This window comes from Tenebrio molitor, chromosome 5 (assembly GCF_963966145.1).
Source record: "Tenebrio molitor chromosome 5, icTenMoli1.1, whole genome shotgun sequence".
Lineage (NCBI taxonomy): Eukaryota > Metazoa > Arthropoda > Insecta > Coleoptera > Tenebrionidae > Tenebrio > Tenebrio molitor.
The window spans coordinates 8,739,714-8,758,847 of NC_091050.1; the positions used below are offsets into that span (position 1 = coordinate 8,739,714).

The following is a 19,134-nucleotide window of genomic DNA, read 5'->3' on the forward strand; positions in this document are numbered from 1 at the left end:
GTTTTGTTTATTGTCTTATAAGTCGTATCATTTCAATCCGAAGTAATCACTCTGAAAATAAACTAACCGTTGTTGGCGTAACAACAATTTAAACGTTTCGCACGTACCTACTATTCGCTAGATATTTTTAAAGTCTTACATGCACCTTTAGTTTATTATTAACTTTGTTGTATCCAACTGTTGATGTTTTCGAGCTGTGTAATTTTGAGATAGGCTTGAGGTGCCATCAAATCCAAAAATTTAGCTTAATTCACAAAAATAAATACTTGATGTTTTTAAAAATTCAAATGCCATACGTTTTGAGCATACAGTTGAATTCCTAATATGTAATGTGGACCAGCTCCTGGTTGGATAAGAAAAGGGTCGGATAAGAAACAGCTCGGATAATACTTTTGAAAAAAAAAATTATACAAATACATACGAGTAAATCGACTTTATTAACATAACTACAGTGTATTAATTTGACAAGAATGATGTTATTTTAGATTGTTTTGCACGATTACATCTCGTCATTGTCGCAATATTCCGCCACCGTTTATTAATGAGAGGAACTAGCTTCTTTTTGCTGTTCAACATATCACAAAGCCATATCTAAGACCATGAGACCTTCTCCGTGAGATACGATTTTTTGCGTGACTTTTTGAACGCTTTTTATTTAGTTTCTCGAATAGCTCGGATAACACAGAACAATTAAAAATTATGGGTGGCTCGGATAACGCAGAGACTCGGGTAATCGGGATTCTATTGTAGTTATTTAGAAACTTAGTTTTGGTTTTTTCGTTTAGATTTATAGATTTTATAATTTATAAGAAATGATTTCCTAAATAACACAGCATTAAAAAAGCTTACAGTGCTGAGCTAAAACGAAAGAGTAGAAAAGAAGGTTTATTGATTTAATATGATAAAGCACATTAAAAGTATTTATATTCGTAGTCTTGATCTTTGGCATTCATATAAGTTGAAAGACAAACCGACCCAATTCAGCAGCTTCCTTCGTCGTTTCTAGTTGATCTATTTTTTTGTGAAGGCCAGACCATCACTAACAGGACTCGAAGACCTCGAGGACGAGGAGTAAGAACAAACTTTCTTCTCCTCTCGAGACACACAGTTCGGACGTACGTCTGTAAACGGGGGTGTCATTGTATCATGTGATATGATATAACCAGTCTTTTTCCCATTTGTTGTAAATAAAAAGTTCGAAAACCGCGAGTGTTCTTTTCACACTCCAGATAGCCAAAGCAAAATCTACAAGATAAGCAAACTGCAACGTCACCAGCTAAGTTATAAAAAATTGATTAACTTTTTTTGTTAATTGACTATTTAATCGGTTTCATATCGAAGTAAATATTTATTTTTGTTATGTGAAATTTGACAGCCAAACCAAAATCTACAAGATAAATCAATGGCAACGTAAACAGCCAAGTTATAAAATATTGATTAATTTAAATCTAAAATTCTTGATTATTTACTCGATTTCATATCGAAGTAAACTATTTTTATGATTTAAACTTGAGAAGAAAAGTTCGGTGTTTAAAATTTTTTTCTTATTATTGTCAATGCTCCGCGCACTGAAACTTAAGTTTATTGTGCTCTCCAAACGTGACTCAGCCCGTTAGTCCTGTACCTTAAACGAAGGACATCACCAAGGGATGCGCAGGTGTAGGTATTCTTCCAGCTAGGTTGTACCTACTCATCACATAACCTGCAAAACACGCTGGGCAGTTTCTAAGGCGACAATATCCTCTCACCAGTTTCTCTGTCGTCTTCATTGTTGATTTGCTTAACTGTAGAACTTTTTCCACTTTCTTTCTGAACGAATTCTCTGTTCTCTACGAACCTCCGTGCTTTGTGCTGTTCTGCTTTCCACTTAGGCCTCTTGTTACCCCTTTCGAGGTCCTTGCATGATATTCCGCAGAGGAGTTCTGCTTCTACTAAAACTCTGTCAAGCCCTTCTCTTTCATTTCCTTGTATACCCTGGTGTCCTGGAGGCCACCGTGTTGTGTTTAAGCACTAATCAGTATCACCAGTGATCAGGGCATTCTTCAATAATCCTGGATTGAATTGTTGCATTTTCCAAATATTTTAAAAACACTAGGTATATGTACTAGGTATTCTTTGTTTACAATAAATATATATTTATTTTATCTATTTATTATTACATATCTTATTCCGTGCGATCAACAATTACTTAGATAAGGGGCGGCTATGACTTTGACAGTGTCTGATTTTTCGTATCTTTGCTAACTCAACGTCAAACGACTGTCACTATTAATAAAATTTTAACGCAAAAATGGTGTTTACTTCAGAACATAAAAGATTCATCATTGAATCTTACTTTCGTAATGGTGTTTTCAATGACGGAGAATGGATAGGCATACAGTGCTGTTGCTTGTTTGGGCGAATTTTGGGAAAAAAATTTAAATTTAAACTGAAACGGGTATATGCAACCAAAAATACTTCCATGCATCCAGAGCAACTGAACGTCTAGATTTGGAAATACGTCCAAAATCTCAAAGGCTTTTTTGATCTAAATAGTTGTTGATCGTACGGTAGTTAGACATTATTAATACAATTGTTTTTTGCTGTTCCACTTCCACATAAATTAAAATTTCAAGTGGAACTAAGCTTGTCATAAATAGATTATATCGTCCCTACAAGAACCTTCTTCATGGCTGTGTAGACAGGTATTGTAGGTACTACGGGGTGGCAAATTTAAAATTTACCAAGGAAGGTTCTTTTTTGTAATAGTATAAACATAACCTGCATAACCAAGAATGTTTTTAATGTCATCTCAAGTTAAAAAATCCGGTCAGCGCGTGGTCAGTGCCAATTACTAGACAAAAATCACCAGTATTTTCAATTGTTTCATTGCCAACAGACTCAGTCATTGTTGATCACGCTGTATTTGTATTCTGTTATCACTTTAAATTAATTAAATTTTATTTTCAACTTTTTTAAAATTTCATTTCATGTTTATTTATGTACCTAAATTACGTAATACGCAATATTATGAATAATTTTTTTACGGGTACGATTTGTAAAAATCCTCCATCACTCTTACTGGGTTATCCCAAATACAGGGTACACCGCACATTTGCACTAATTGTACAAAAACAAGCAGAAGTTATAGAAGACAAGGTCAATATTCCAGTCTTTTATTTTCAACGATTAAGGAGCTAATTTGTTACATCACAAAAACTGGCTTCTGTTTTTTACCCCACACTCTCTAGATGTATTTTTAGATCAGTTAGAATTTTAAAATTTATGAGGGATGTTTACTAAGCACAGGAAATACCTAAGCAAATGAAGTTGATTGCCTTCAAAATGCGTTCGCTAATCTCTCGGAGCTCTGCAAAGCTTCGTATTAAACACTTTAGTCAGATCTAAACGCACCAGTATTTTTTTAAAGTGAAAGTTGAATTAAGGACTGCTGCATTTCAGTATCGGGTTTTCCAAAATGATTCAGATTAATTAAATCAATTAATTATTGGTGAATATTTTACGTTTAAAAAAAACAAGTTTTAGCGTGAACACTCGTTGTTATTTTAAGAATGTCACTTTTGTGTACGGTTGAGGGAAGCGTGGGGTAAAAAAAGGACTTGTTACTTGATAACTTTTATTAAATGAAATAAAGTTGTTACAATATATTTTACACACCTAACAAAAAAGAAAAAAGGTAAAAGGCAATGATATGATAAATAAGTAAATGGTTAAATACACATAATGATATCTCTAAATCTGTGAAATAATTGTGTAATAATAATTCACTTAAGTATATCATTACTTGTTCATAGAATCAGGTAAAAACTAACACATACGATTACACATAATCTACAGAGAAGTAGAATATAGGATTTGTTGGTAACTATATCTAACATAATTTAACTTAAAAAAACCTAAGGCTAGTCAATATAGCAAGTAAAAACTGGCATTTAATGGCAAGTTTCATGTCAATAATAATTTTATAAAACATAGTTAACAAGTTGTGCTTTTAAGTAAGCATAGGTAAGTTAACCTATGAAAAAAGAGTATTAATAACGTGGTAAAGAAGGATTAAATAATCCTAGGTGATCGTCGATTAAGTACACATTTTTTTCCAAAATATACAAAAAAATATAGAAAAAAAGCAGGTACAAAATTCTAGAGATGACGAATATTGCAAGGTTCCCGTTTGCCCGAACCGTATGCTAAAAAAATAGCAATTATATCTCTATATTAGCATCTTATTTACAATAAATTATTTTCTTAATTCCTTTGAACGAAGCCGTTAGTGCGAAAGGACATCAACTAAAGCTCTTGTATATTTTTGTTTAAAAGACTATAAATATTATAAGCGGACGGTGTAAGTTTTATAAAGAATAAAGGTGCAGGTTAACACCTAAATTATTCGACCATTCCTTCAGGTAACTCTCTTTTCAGTCCATCCGTTACAATCCAAGGCAGTTGTTGATATGAAATTATAGATATGAAATGGCACATTTAATTCTTCAAGTCGACTGGTAACTAGCGCGAAATTATTAGTAAAACCCCTTCAAAAACTAGGAATCAATTTCGTAATTTTGGTCAACGTTTAAAGGGGAAAGCTTCTCGACTCTACTTGTAGTTTTTATATAAAAATACACAAAATAAAGCGAATATAAAAATTAAATAGTTGCAGGTAACTCCCGACAGGTAAATTTATTACATAACTATTAAAATATATAATTCTTTTTGTAAACAGTGTAAATAAAATATTTTTTTAAGTATATACAGTGCCTTGACTAGGTATATCGCATATATTAGTGGTTCCACACGATCTGTGTAGTGGTAACATTGAAAAAATAATAAAAAGCTTACAATATATTACTATAACCCTAATTATACATTATCACGTAAAATTGTAACATAAGTTTCTGCTTCTGTAGAGTATTATCTTCAGGTTCGCTTTCTGTTCTTGGTCGCGTATTCGAATATGTCTCTGTCTGGTCACAAACAAAAATTGTGAACACCGGGACCTGTTCGGACGACAGTTCCTGGTCGGCTCTAGTGCTAAACTTGACCAATTTGCGAAAATTGTCTTAGCACCACAGCAAACATAGTACATCAATTGGATATAACTAAGCCTACAAGAGTAAGCAACAATAATTTTTACAAAAAACGTAAAAAACACCAATGTATAGTGATGTGTTTTCTCAAAGTGGAAAAGGTACATGTCTCGTCTAATTATAAGTTTAATGTGCACAAGTACTGCAACACCAAAAGTTTCTTTAAACAGAATTCGGAATTACAGGAGAAACTGCCCGAAAACCGGCCAGCCCCACACAAAATCAGCGCCCCAAAAAAATGTAATTTTTTTAGGCCGTGACCCCATCGAAATTTCCGGGCAATTTCCGCACCACAGGGAAAGACTATACACGTAAATACGACCTATATATATCAACAAATCACATAGAAGAGTTTATCACGTTTCGAAAAATATTAACTAACAATTTAGAAAGGTAGGCTAGCAACGAACATCTTTTCAATGAGAGGAGGGGCCGGAACCAGGTCTTCCAGCTTCAAGTAAAAGATCCTCTGCAGCCCTTGCACGCTCAAGGACCTCAACTCCGGCAGCTTGCCGAGTAACCTGCTGAAGTAGTGCGCCTTCCTCTGCGCCTCCGCGTTGTACGTCACGTGATCCCTCAACGAGGAGATTATCTTCATCTGGAGTTGCTCGACGCGGTGCGGTTCCTTCAGCCCGTGGCGCTCTGCAACCAAGAATTTCCCATCTTAATCGTTGGCCACCTCTTTCGCAACCGATTTATTTCGAGCAATCGTAAATAAATTTGTTGTGTAAAAATCGAAACTTGCACAACCCGGAGGCGAACCGTTGCCAAACCATCGCATATTTTTAAACGTCCATCTAGATTACCAGTTTGATTGATAAAAAGCTAGGTGGCTCAAGGAGATCTCCGTCAGAGTCGATTCCGCGAACATCACACGATTCCGTTGATTCCGCATTTGCAACGATACAGTCGCCAGATTTTTGCAAATTCGAGATGGTCATTTTACATCCAAATCTCTCCGAGCTCTCAATTAACAAAGTGAGTCAGCTGGTCCGTACATTTTCCCAGCAGACACAAAATTTGTCATGTTCAATCTCGCGACGACCAATAAATAAGATTTTTGGCTCAACTGTCATGTGTTTTATGAGTTATTTGGGACAGAAGTGATCCGACACAACGTTTTAATGAGAACACCGACGTTTGGGTAATTAATGAATGAGATATTTCCCAATTATTGGGACCACTCTGAAATTCGACAGAATTTGCAATTTTAGTGGGCAATAAAGGTAATAAATTCGGCGAGAAACCAATAATTAAATCTCGATTTTTACGACTATCGATTTAGCGTTGTTTCTTGCAAATTAACTAATTAAGGTGTCTGGCTCGGGTACCTGACGAAAGACTCGTTTACTCTACTATACAGGGTGGCAGCCGACGGTCGACGCTATTACCAATTCGTGAGGCCTCCTTAAATATTTATTTTCCGAAACGCGAAACACACTCGATATCAAAAGCTGGCAGCGATTTTCATTATAAAAGCAAAAATTCCTCAGACATTACCACATACTAAACTGGTTGTTTAGTATAATTCGATTCCGCACGTATTATTTAAAAGCTGTTGTCTGCTATTGCTTTTTTTTCTAATTTATTCTTCGCGGACTACGTCGTCGTCTACAAATTACGTGGTCGGCCTTAGAAAACAGTGCGAAAAAAATTTTAACCGCAACATTTTTTTAAGATAATTTCCATCGACATGAAGGTAAATGTGATTTTTTTTGAGCCATTAAAAGCGAAAAGCTTTTTTTCTAAAGTTGACTCAAGTTGCAAAAAACCAATTTGGATTTGCAACAGCAATTTTATGGCATTAGTCGTTTGAAATTACTTTAAAACTGTACTTATATGGAAAATATTCAATCCAAACTATGATTTTCTGGCCTTTTTGTGCCTTTACTTGGTTTAAAAATATTGAAAAAATGCCGTTGCAAATGACAAGTGGTTTTTTGCAACTTGAGTCGACTTTAGTTCAGCGTCACAAAAAGCAATTTGTGCAACTGAAAACAGTTGCACCGAGTTCAATTTTGTATCATCGTCCTAGTGACTATTGAATATGGGGTTGGTATTGGTAGTAGAATTACTGTAAATGTCAATATCAAATGTGATGTCAAAAATGAATCTGAATCCATGTCGTAGTATCCAAATAAACTATTAAGGGGGTAGATTATTATTGTAAGAACATTTGGGAAACAATCAATGAAAAATCTTTGGTTTATGAGTACCAACCCAATCCCTTTAAAATAAAAGTCACCAGATATAGTTAGTATAGTTTTCAAAATAAGATTGAAATTTGATGTTGGATGTGTTTGGTTTGTGTCGTGGATCGATTTGTCGGCAGAGTCGGCCGAAAGGTCAAAGAAATTTCTTTAGAAAAATGTAAAAGTGTCAGTTTTGCTTTTGACCCTGGGCAGTCATCAAGAACGAGACGATAATAACCGTTTAATAAAAAATGAGACGTTATTAAACTGTTAGTTGCGTTTGCGGTGAGCTTAATTTATGTAGAAAATATTGTGTAGTCATGGTCTCTGTATCTGAATAAATTATGAGACGGTGAGAGTATTAAATTAAAATCACGCATTTCATAGGACGGCCGTATCGTGATCCAATTCCGAATTCGATTAATTTCAAATATCATCAGGTTTCAATCAACTTTGACAGAGCCACTCGCATAAATTATTTATAACCTCCGACCTCACGCGAATATGTCAAGACGTTCGACGGCGATACAAAGAGCTGACTTGACTTACCGGTGATCAGGGTGAGGGCACAAAGACAGGCGAACGCCGAGATGTCGATCTCCATGGCCATCAGGCCGGTGCAGAACTCCATGATGGCGTGCAACCAATCACCGAAAGACCTCTGACACTGCTGCTTGTCCAACACGACCCCGTTGCAGAACGTCAGTTTGGTGTCGTTGGGATGGGTGCGGTAGGCTAGCCTCAAGACGAACAGTTCTAGAGAAGCCGATTGGAACAGCAGTTCGCGGTCTTCGGGGCACAGCTCTTGAAAGCCGGGGATCTTGTCGGCGAAGTTCTTGATGACGTCCACCGAGGTGGTGAGGAGGGTGTAGAACTGCTGAATTTTCTCCGCTTCCGAAATGACGGGCTCTATCGGGCTGGGTTCTAGATATTGGGAGTAGTCTAAATTAGCGAGATCTGGAGTGGTGTCGACGTGCGCTCTGACTAGAGCCGTGATGAGGGAGACCGGAGGGCTGGGCGGCGACTCCTGCGGGGACTTGGGCTTGGAGGGCAAACGACCCCTTCGGCCCTTGAGAGAGTCCGTCCGGACGACCTCTTTGACCATGCCGACGGCCAAGCACTTCTGGAATCTGCAGAACTGGCACCGGTTTCGCCGCCTCTTGTCGACGGGGCACGCCTTGTCGGCCAAGCACACGTACTTGGAGCCTTTCTGGACGGTGCGCTTGAAGAAGCCCTTGCAGCCCTCGCAGGTGCGCACCCCGTAGTGCTGACAAGCGGCGGTGTCGCCGCAGACGGCGCACAACTGCGACGGGGACGGCGGCGTGGGGCCCTTGGAAGAGGGCTCGGCGATGCCCCCGGGCGAGCTGGCCGCCGACGAGCACGCGGAGGGCGCCGATGGCCCCGCCAGGCGCAGCTTGGGGCTCTCGCTGCTGCTGGTGGACTCGGAGCGCTGCAGGGGCAGCGAGGCGCGTCGCTGTCTGGGGCTGAGCGCCGTGCTCACGTGCAGCTCCGAGGTGGCGGTCTGGTAGGCGGGCAAGGAGTAGGAGTCCTGGGAGATGAGGGCGTCGAAGCTGGGGCTGCAGGTCTGCGGGGGCGGGTAGTAAGGGCTGGAGGTGGTGTACTGGAGCTGCTGGTAATCGTAGTGGTGAGGCGCGGTGACGTGGTGCGGCGTCGGCGGGTGATGATAGGACACGTTGAAGCACTCCTCGTCCATCTTGAAGGGAGTGTTGCCGTAGCGGACCGAATAGGTCTCTTGGAAGCTGGGAAGCGGCGCCGGGGAGGCCGGCTGGGACTGGAAGGCGACTTCCGGGAAGGGGTCGAGGTCTTCAGGGGGCAAGACGCTGCTCGGGTCGTCCGAAAAGGGTGCACTCAGCAGGTCCGCGAAACTGCTCGAGCCAAACGGGGTCTGGAACAAAACACACCATAAATAGAGACGAGGAGATCATCTCCGCCGGACTAATTATAAACGTGCTGTTCGACAGGTGATCGGCGACAGATTGTAATTATTGCCGTGTTCTACTTCGCCTAGACGGGGAAGGCTAGCACGCGGACCATGAAGAGGCGTGGTCGCCTGCTACTGTTTCATTGGTAGGATGGCGAACATGCGTCGGCGTTTCTAGAGGGACGCCGCGACGCCCAACATGGCCGCGTGGTCGCTCTAATTTCATCGCGATTCTATTATTCACTCGACCAAGAAACCGTTCTTTATCCCACTTCAACATGCGCTTCCTCAATTTCAACACGAAACGACAATTCTTTTAAACCTACCGGACCCCACTCAAAACACCATGAAGCCTCTTCACATTACTACACTTTATCGCAACAACTTTACTTTGACCAATATTAATACCGTATAACGGTAAAAATAAATGTGCTTTTCATTGGATAAAAATTTCGCCTTAAATTAACCTCGACGATTGATATATGGGAGGTAACACAAGTGAGTTTTCTTGTGGACAAGGTGATTAAAAATGATTGTCCACGTATCTCCATACATTACGTTAAAAATGTCGACTAAATGTCCCGCGACTATGATTCATTAATAAAAGTGAAAGATGAATGAATCTGTCAATTGTGTCCTCAGCGCTACCAAATGGAATGCACCGGACCCGCACCAACACCTTTTTACTTTTCTTTGTCACCGTCGGCAATCCTTCACCTCGACACTTTTATATTTTTTAAAATATTTTAAAACGTCGGTCTAAACCAATAAGTATAACTTTCTCCCAACACACATAAAGCAGAAGGAGTAAATTCTGTTGTTCTTCACTTCTTCCTGATGGGTGTCTCATTCGTAACAATTTATGTTAAAATTTCTGTTGCTTCAATCAACCATTTTTATCATTGCAACATTGTAACAAATGTATGGGGTGTTCATTTAAATTTCTCCTCAAAGTAGGCGTTCAAGAGTCGATTGTGTACGCACTACGGATTATGCATCACGCATCAGCTATTTAAATCTAACCTCACTTTTTGCGTTGTTTGTGTTTTTACTGTGCAGACTGACGAGTGGTGCGTTCACAATCGACTCTTTAATGCCAACTTTGAGGAGAAATTTAAATGAACACCTGATACAAACTTCAAGAGACAAGTAAACATCACTAAATCATAAATCACCAGTTATTCTCTCTTTATGTTTTACATATCAGCTTTCTATTTTAATTCTGTTGTGATTTTCTATCCACGAACGGCTTTCGTTCTTTTCATTCAATTACAAGATGCGGCATTGCAATGCAATACTCTTGGAAATCGCATTTATGGTTACTGTATAATCTTCACAATTTCACTCAAATAAATTTAAACATTAAATATCCATTAGATACGGATTATGCAAGCCATTATTATTTATAATTAATGTATTTTAATTGGTTATTTTATTATTTTCAGTAGTAATATCGAGCTGAATGGTTTAGAAACCGCATCAGCTTAGTACCTTGGGTATTGTGGCTACAGTACTCACGTAATTTACCAGTTTTCAAAACCATTAAAGGCTTGTTTAGAGGGTTTTCACAACTCCATCTTGCGCATAGAACGAGACCACAGGAACTAAGCTTGCGGTCGAGGAAGCGATGACAATAGTTATTTGTATAAAGGCCGCGAAATCTGTCGTACCGAGAGAAAAATTGTCGCCGAGGCGCTTGCGGCCGAGGCAGTACAATCTCTAGGCCTGTTTTAGGTACGTGAAGTGCTTGTTTCGCGTACGGTTGCACAAAAAGCATCAAACGAGTAACTACCTACTCAGATAGGACTTTTCATAACTAAGATTTGTTCACGTTTTTTAAATTCTTCTACTTCAGGCGGCGAGGAGGATTTATTATTATCTCAGCAGCACTTACAAGAAGATATTGAGTGAACAACATTGATGTAGTCAGGTTTTACAAAGTAAAAGTGTTTTTTGCGTGCTGCTGATGGAACACATCTCTTGCGAGTGTCTGGTATTTACGACTTTCCTGGCGATAAAACAGTTTTGCAGCAGTTATCCTTTTGGAAGTTGTAACGGCAACATCCTGCAATAGCTGAGACAGACTGTCCGATTGTTGTTCTTTGAGTGGTGGAGCGGGGTCATGCTGTTGGCATGAGCGAATTTATTGTGTGCGAGTGTAAATCTTGCGGTGCGATAATTCTGCAGAAATTATACCCTCATCTTGATCGGCGCAGTTACTATAATTATCCGAAGTTATAAACTGGAATTTAATTGCAATAATTATAATGTGTGTGTGTGTATAGTTGTGTCGTGAGTGAAATTCGAAAGAGTCTCGCAATACATAAATCCGATTGAAAAATATTTCTGTGGGACGCCGGGCTTGGAGTCCCACCCTGCGGAAAGTGCGCCTTGAAAGTGACTTAATCTAAGCCATTGTAGATCCGCGTTCGACTTATTTGTCCCGTCGGACATTGTTGTAAATAATCGTTCGGCAATGGTATAAATAAAGCCTAAGCCGTGCGTCAGATTGCCACAGTATTTATAACGGTAGCACGCAATGATCGTGGATCTGAGCCACGCATCAAGAATCCGAAGGCTGAACCACATACCAGGATTGCAAGCGTTTCCGTCGGCAACCAACAGCTGACCCAGTGCACATTCACCACCAGATTTTACATCTCCGCCACCTAATGTGTCCACTCTGGTAATTAGACGTAATTACGCTGATTGGGGATCTCACGAAGACTAACGACCGTCCATCAGCCACTTTCACAACACCGACTTGCAAAATCCAAAGCGATTTCGCTCGTCAAAAATAAGACTCCGATGGATCGCGATTTTTCCGCCCATCGCTCCGTTTATCGCGATTTGCCAACCCATACGGGCATTGGCAAACTTCTGACCCTGGACCTTTCGCCGCCTTTTGCCCACATCTGCGATGCTCTTGGATTAGCGGGAAGAAGTGACTGACTGACATCTCCTTCGTCTTGCGCATTCTTCGGGCGAAGAAAATTTTAATTGTAGCATTGGTAATGTGTTACGTCTTTATTAACGCAGTCGGAGATGTTTGTACAATAAAAGGTGTAATTATGTATTCAGGATCGGATAGTTGTTAAAAGCTGATCCACATAGAGCCGATAGAACGTCTTGTCACGTATTTCGTCGTGAAAGGGGCCATCATCAGGATTCATTAATAATAATTAAGAGTTGGAGAGTATTAGGATGGCTCGCGAGGTGGCTCGTATTAAATTGGTAATTAAGAAAAACGGGAAGTTCTGTATGCAGACGGGCTGTATAAGGTATAACGAGGTCTTCGAGTTCTTAAGATCAATTTATATAAATATAAATATTTTAATGGATCTGACAAAAAAAATTTAATCGAGAAATTTAAATCGTCCGAAATTTATTTCTCCTCGAATCAATTAACAACAATGGAGTTTTCGTGTTGCCACTGCGCTTTCCAATTATTAAAGAATTTAGGTTGATTCCTTTTTGGGATCGATTGTAATTAATTACGGTGGAATCCAGAAAAACACTTAATTTATGGAATTATGTGCGATATTGACCATAATTATTATTTATTCCAATTTTTTATTTTTCTGTAAAAACAGTCACTTCCTGAAATATCTTGCAACGACTGCAATTTACAAAACAATTTTGAAATGTCTTGCAATTTATAATTACACTTAATTATTTTATTAAAATTCACTCCATGAAGGAAATGCGGGAGGTGAATCACAAAATCGGTACTGCTAGTCTCTATGTTTTGATTATCTTCCAATAACACTTTATAGTCTCAATAAAATAGTTGAATGTTTACCGCCGCTATTAAGACTTTATGACCATCGAGGGCTCATAGACGCAATCATCATACCAGATTATGTCCGCTGTTAAAGTGACTTTAAAATTTTTGTCGCTATTTTTTGTGAAGGCTTTTCAATAAAAAGTTCTTCCATCAATTTTAATATATTTATTTGAAATAATATTTATCTGCCTATTATACAAAAATATACAAAAATCCAATAATCCATTACAAAATTTCGAGTATCAAGCTACAAACATTGAGAGCTTGCCGAAGCGACCGAAATCAGGTAGTATTGACCATTGCAAGAGGCAATCACCTTATTTTATGATGAGTTCCAAATATTGTTTCCTACTAGTATACATCATATTCTTCATCTCTACTTCCAAGGCTAACCCATAAGTTTTTGAGCTTGACCTAGCATCGAACGGAGCTTCCAGAAAGTTGCTACAGCTTAAAATGCGAATTCCCACAGAGACTCTGAGATTTTTTCATCGCTCTTTTGCAGTGCCACTGAAGGCTTGACGCCATTTAAGGATGTGCAGAAAAACCGTCGATTAGCATAACGTTCACCGTCGACTCGGAAAATGTGGAAAAAAAACCAACGGTACGTTTTTCTTGGCTGTTGGTTATAAATATTTATGCCAACAGTAACGCGATCATTACAATAATTAGCTAATGATTGGTGATAAAAAGTGTCGGCGGTGATTGTGACAGACACGCCAGTAGTTGTATTATGGTGATGCTTGGGCGCCGGCGTGCCGTGAGAACTTATTGTTGTTGGTCGCAATGCGAGCGAATACGATGTTGAGCCACCGACTTACGACCATACGCATGCCTCTAATTGTTATAGTTGCATGGTCGTTTTTCAACACTTTGTATAAACGCTATTAGCTGACCGACCGAGGTTGTTCGACACGCCGTTAAGAAACCAGCACGTTTACGGCAACGGCGTACATCTTGTACGATCAGCAATTAGAACGTGCGTCTATGCCAGCCAGAGATGTAGACATCTTGCAAAAGCTCAAGACCTCAAGAACTGTGATTTGGTGCAAAGGATTCAAACACACTTTTACACTCTCCTAAGCTGACTCTTATGCTACAGGCGCAAAGTAGATCCGCCTTCAGCTGTCATCAGCTCAGCTTGTTTGAACTTGTTGAGTGTTGAAAATCTGAATGATACTCTTTTGCCGCGGTAAATACATTGGTTCTCAGCTCATCGGTTCGTCGCCAGATTATGTAAAATGCAACCTTCACTAGTCAGATATAAATAATTTGTCTGAAGTATTCCTTGTGGAATATTTAACATTTTACGTTGATTTTATGAAGAAAGCATTCGCTAGCTTACCAATGAGTTTTTCGCTAGAATTATGTATTCTGACAACTGGTTTACTGCGTTTTGCTACAAAGAACACTATAATTTTTATGTCTATTGAGTAATATACAAGGTGAGTCTAGATATTGTCAAAATAGGATGCTCAAATTCTAGTCAGGTTATAAAAACAAAATATTCAGCAAAACCTTGTGATGTACTTTTCTGTGAAAACATTTAAAGCAAAGATTTTTTTAAACAATTTGGTTTTGAGCCAGATTTTTTTTCTTCAATCATTGAATGTCCAACTAAGCTCCTTCTAAAAATTGTCACGTGATGAAGATGTTTCTGTTTGTAATCTTCCTTCAGTGTTAACATTTCAAGAGACGTGAAGATACTTATTTATGTATCGAAGATTTATGTTTGTTTGATGTTAGTAACGTTAACAAAAAATAGCCAAGCTCGTGTTATGTACGAACGGGCTACAAAATGTGTTCCATCATCGCAGCAAGCCGCCAGTCTCTGCGCTAAGAAGAAACACAAGCGGTCGCGCTTCCGCTTCCGCGAGATGACGCTCGGCCGAAATCACTACAGCTCCGGCGTAAGAGTCAACTGAAATAAGTGTAGCACGGACAGGTGCGGTTTTTAGCGCTTTGTGTAAGTTCCACTATCTGGTCAGCATTGTTGAACAGCACGTTTGCAGAGAACCGAACATCATGTCCAATTAGCAATTATCTCCGACCATCTTCGCCCATTGCGCAATTTGCGCTCTTAGTAACAAGGTGTATCATAAGTCTCGGCTCGATTTTAATTGTTCACCGATCGTTTCCGTCATTGTTGCGCAACAAAGAGGCGGTGGTAATGCAATTTCAGGGTGGAATTCACGTCAATGTCTCAGATTTTTAAGCGCTCCGGTATGGGTATGCTGTTATAGTAAGTTTTAATTAGTATCGCTCCGTCACGGATGTTGTTCGATCACAAAAGGACACACCATCGGTGCCTTATTAACGGCCGTTACACGTTACTAATACCAAAGTTGCAGGCAATAAGTCACCGGCCTGTCAGGAACACAATGTATGGAAGCGTGATCTCGCGAGATGATAACGGTAATATGATATTTTGCTTTGTTTTGTCTTCACATTATGGCAAGAGAAATGGTCCTCGCATGTGAGAGGGAACTAAATCACCGGCTGTTATGGGCACAGTTTGGCGCTTCATTTCGCAAAATGTAAGTGAGCAGAACAAATTGAAAATTTACGTATTTGTATAGTAAAATTTTAGACAAGAATTTTACCGGAATTCAGACAAGAATCGGCGACCTCAAAACCAAGCTCACACTTTTTTTATTAGAATTCGGACAACACTTCCTAACCCCGGAAGCCTTGTCCGAAGTTAATTGCCCACAGAATGTTCTTTCTTGTGATTTATCGAACGTTGTGGAATTCACGAACTCAAATGCCTTCTATGTAATTTGAGCGCTCGAAAGAAAAATTAATTTTGACCTATCGCTTGATCAGTGAATTATTAAAAAACACCAAACGTCACTTGTTCCACCAGAAACATTAATATTTCTACAGCAGTTTCAAATTTATTTACAGTGATGGATACCTCTTTCCAGTGGTTAGAATGTGAAATTAATGTTAGTCTCGATTTTGAAGGTTTTCGCTTTTTGAATAATTAGCCGACGATCAGATGCCTTGAAACACTTGTGTGAATTTATTTTTTTTTCGGTGGCAGAGTCAGCGGGGGAGGTTCGAAGTGGGTCAGAGGTCAGCGTTGTAGATCATAAGAGTGCCAGTACAGCGGAGTTTTTAATTAACAGTGAGAGTAACGACCTCGATTAGTAATCGCCACAAGAGATTTTTAATTGATCAAAAAGAAATAATTAGAGTTGGTAATAAAAAATCGTGGTGGTCTCTGTGTGTGATTAATTTGATGCAAACTTTGTGAAAGCGAAGGAAGGAAGATTTGTTTTGACAAGGTCTGCAGGTTTTTCCGCGCCGTATGAGATGTAGACTTCAAGTTTCTCCAATGACAAAGCTTTTGAAAGCACACAATAAAAATAAATCTAGAAACGACAACATTTCAGTCGGGTGGTTCGCAAAAAATTAATAAGCATGTTTTTCAAAATGACACAGATTTTTGACAACTTTATCACGAATATTAAACTGTTGCCACATTCAACTTGTTTGCAATAAAATTTTACGACTTACCAAAGTAGTTAAATATTTACACTTGTAAAATCTCTTCCAAGCTCGTTGTAAAAAGCTTGTCCAGTTGGTAAGCTTTCGAACCGATGAATAGTTATACAAATTAACTCTACATAAACTTAATTACTTGGTGAGATCGTAAAATTTTATTAGAATGTGATCGACAAATGCCATAAAATTTTTACCGATTTCATTTTTTTACTGTCATATGTCATAATTTATGTTGTCAGCGACAGTTAAATTAGGGATTTGCATCTCTCGACAGTCCTTAATTATCAAGACAACACCTGTGTTGACAATTTTCGCTCTACTCCAGTTATGTGGTAAATTTATGATCATTACAAAAGCGTCATCTTATATAATGTTGTTGCATCCCATAAGCATGTTACACATCTTCGGCTATTTTACACCTTTTCGTCGATCAGAGTTTCGGGAAAGTTACATATATTACGACGTAACTCGTCGATTTTTAAATTTTTGTGGCATCTGCACGATCCTCCTTCGACAGGTTATGTTTCACAATATTTCAAAACGTTTAGAAACTTAATTGCTTGCGGAGATTTTTCCGTAAAAATGCCGACAAAAATGCTACCGATCACCAAACGTGTCGAAATAATTGATTTGTTATTTTTGCGTCGACTGGATGGATGTCTTACCTGTGTCTGGAGCAGGAGCATACTTGACTGGGGACTACTTGGGGCGGAAGGCTGCGCGCTCGCCGCCACCAGGGGGGCACTAGACACTTCGCCCTGTACTAACACTGTACCTGTAAAAGAAAGACAATTGTCATTGCGGATGTCGAGCGAACCCGTCCGAAGAAGAAACCGTGACCTGACCAGCTCTAACACCTATCTTGAAACAATATTTCACAGCCTTTTACAGAAATAGAAAGCGACAGAAATACATTGCGTAACAGCTGAGGAGTTTTTAATGGGATTCATATTTCACTACAGGATGGCGAAGCCTACACGCGCCCGTTCTTCGGCGGAGATTTTCTTCAATTATTAATTGGCGCGGCTTTCAACGGACGGCCAAAAGGGGCTTTTAACACTAATCATGCTAAAACGTGATACGAATTCTCGGGTGATGATGAGGTAATAACGAGCGCTGGAAATGGACTAAACTTGTAGGCAATTATCCCGGAAAAGAATACGCACCATTAGCATTAGTAGCGAGCATTATTATACCGCCGTCATTTCACGTCCGATCCGTTTCAGCGGCCTGAAAGCAGAATGTTCACTTGCCCGACTCACTTCGCCAACAGGGCCGTCGACGGGGTTGCACTCTTTATATAAGACAAGGGGCGGAGTGGTATCAGTAATTTCCACAGCCCACCGTGATGATCTGGCCGTCTCTGGGGAGCGGAGTCGCTGATATTTGCAGCCCTCTTGTAATCAGGACAGGCTTGGGGGTTATGGCCCGTGACGCGCGCTTTGTATGGGGCCGCGTCGAGCTCTGTATTATGTGGGGCTTTATGCCATATTTAAAAAAACATATTGCCTGTGATTTTATTACGTGAGTTTTATGATTGCCTCCTGATTGCTATACAGGGAAATCGCGTCTATTCTCTCGACGGAGGCGTTGATTAATTCTGCCATAGCTCATCAACCGCTGCAATTGATTGATTGCGGCAGAGAATCTCCCATTTTTCGCGGACAGGTAAAAGCTCACGACGGCACCGCGCACTTTCAAAGCTCCGGAACGCCACCCAGCGCAAAACAGGGAAGTAAACCTACCACCTCGGGCTAGCTCTCGCAGAGGTGCCGCAAATGTGAGTCGCTGTGGGTGTGGATAAATAACCGCGCTTCGTGATCGCTTCCTCGGAAAAATGTCTCCTCGCCTCTTTGTTGCTCGTAATTAAAACGAAAATAAAAGCACCGCACCGGAGCACAACAGGGAATTCCATTAGAACCGCTCCGATTTATTGGCCGCTCCGCAAACGGCACAAATCATAACCGATTGCTAAATCTAATTATACAAGAGGCTTCCCGTCGTATATCTCGGACTGTTGTGTATACGTGAAGGGGGCTAATAAACAACAAGCCTACTAACGTTGCTAATTGCGTTAGAACCGTGCAGTTTGCGGTTTGATCGATCGTCGGGATCTCCGAGTTTCGCGTCTGACCCACCACTGGAATCTCTGCAGGAAATGCCTTTCTACTGCCGCTTCATTAATTAATGGAGGTTCCGGAGCACGACGACACCACCTGGTAGATCTCACGAGGGGAAACGACCAATTACTGAACAGTTGGAGGCTCATTCGGGAAGACACACGTAGGTAAATTCCGGCGATGGTTGATTTCTTCGTTCGAGACTGACAAGGCAAACAATGAGTGGAGGACATTCCAAATTTAACTCTTCGCGAATTGATGGAAATATCAACTTGTAAGACAAATAAATAACTACCTGTAACTTGTTTCTCAGAAAGGAAGGTGTAACTTTTTCTATAATTTCGCATTAGTCTCTGTAGACATATTTCTTATCTATGATCTTACACAGTCGTATTAGTATGTTATTTCGTTTTATTAATGGTGTCAGGATTTTAAAAATTAATCCTTACAAGATTTAATTTACGAACCACTCCTTTTAGTTGTCTCTATTATTTTTTAC

General features: G+C 39.7%; 1 protein-coding gene across 1 annotated transcript in view; it reads right to left on the bottom strand.

Annotated features, from left to right (window-relative positions):
* Positions 1–3,599: 3,599 nt before the first annotated feature.
* The window catches only part of Hr38 (Hormone receptor-like in 38), a 35,971-nt gene continuing 20,436 nt past the window's right edge, over positions 3,600–19,134 (bottom strand). Inside the window, exons 2-4 of the mRNA XM_069047437.1 lie at positions 17,181–17,290; positions 7,826–9,182; positions 3,600–5,726 (exon numbers count right to left, since the gene is read on the bottom strand). Coding sequence (XP_068903538.1) covers positions 5,470–5,726; positions 7,826–9,182; positions 17,181–17,290 — 1,724 coding nt within the window. The 3' untranslated portion in view covers positions 3,600–5,469. The remainder of the gene's footprint in view (positions 5,727–7,825; positions 9,183–17,180; positions 17,291–19,134) is intronic.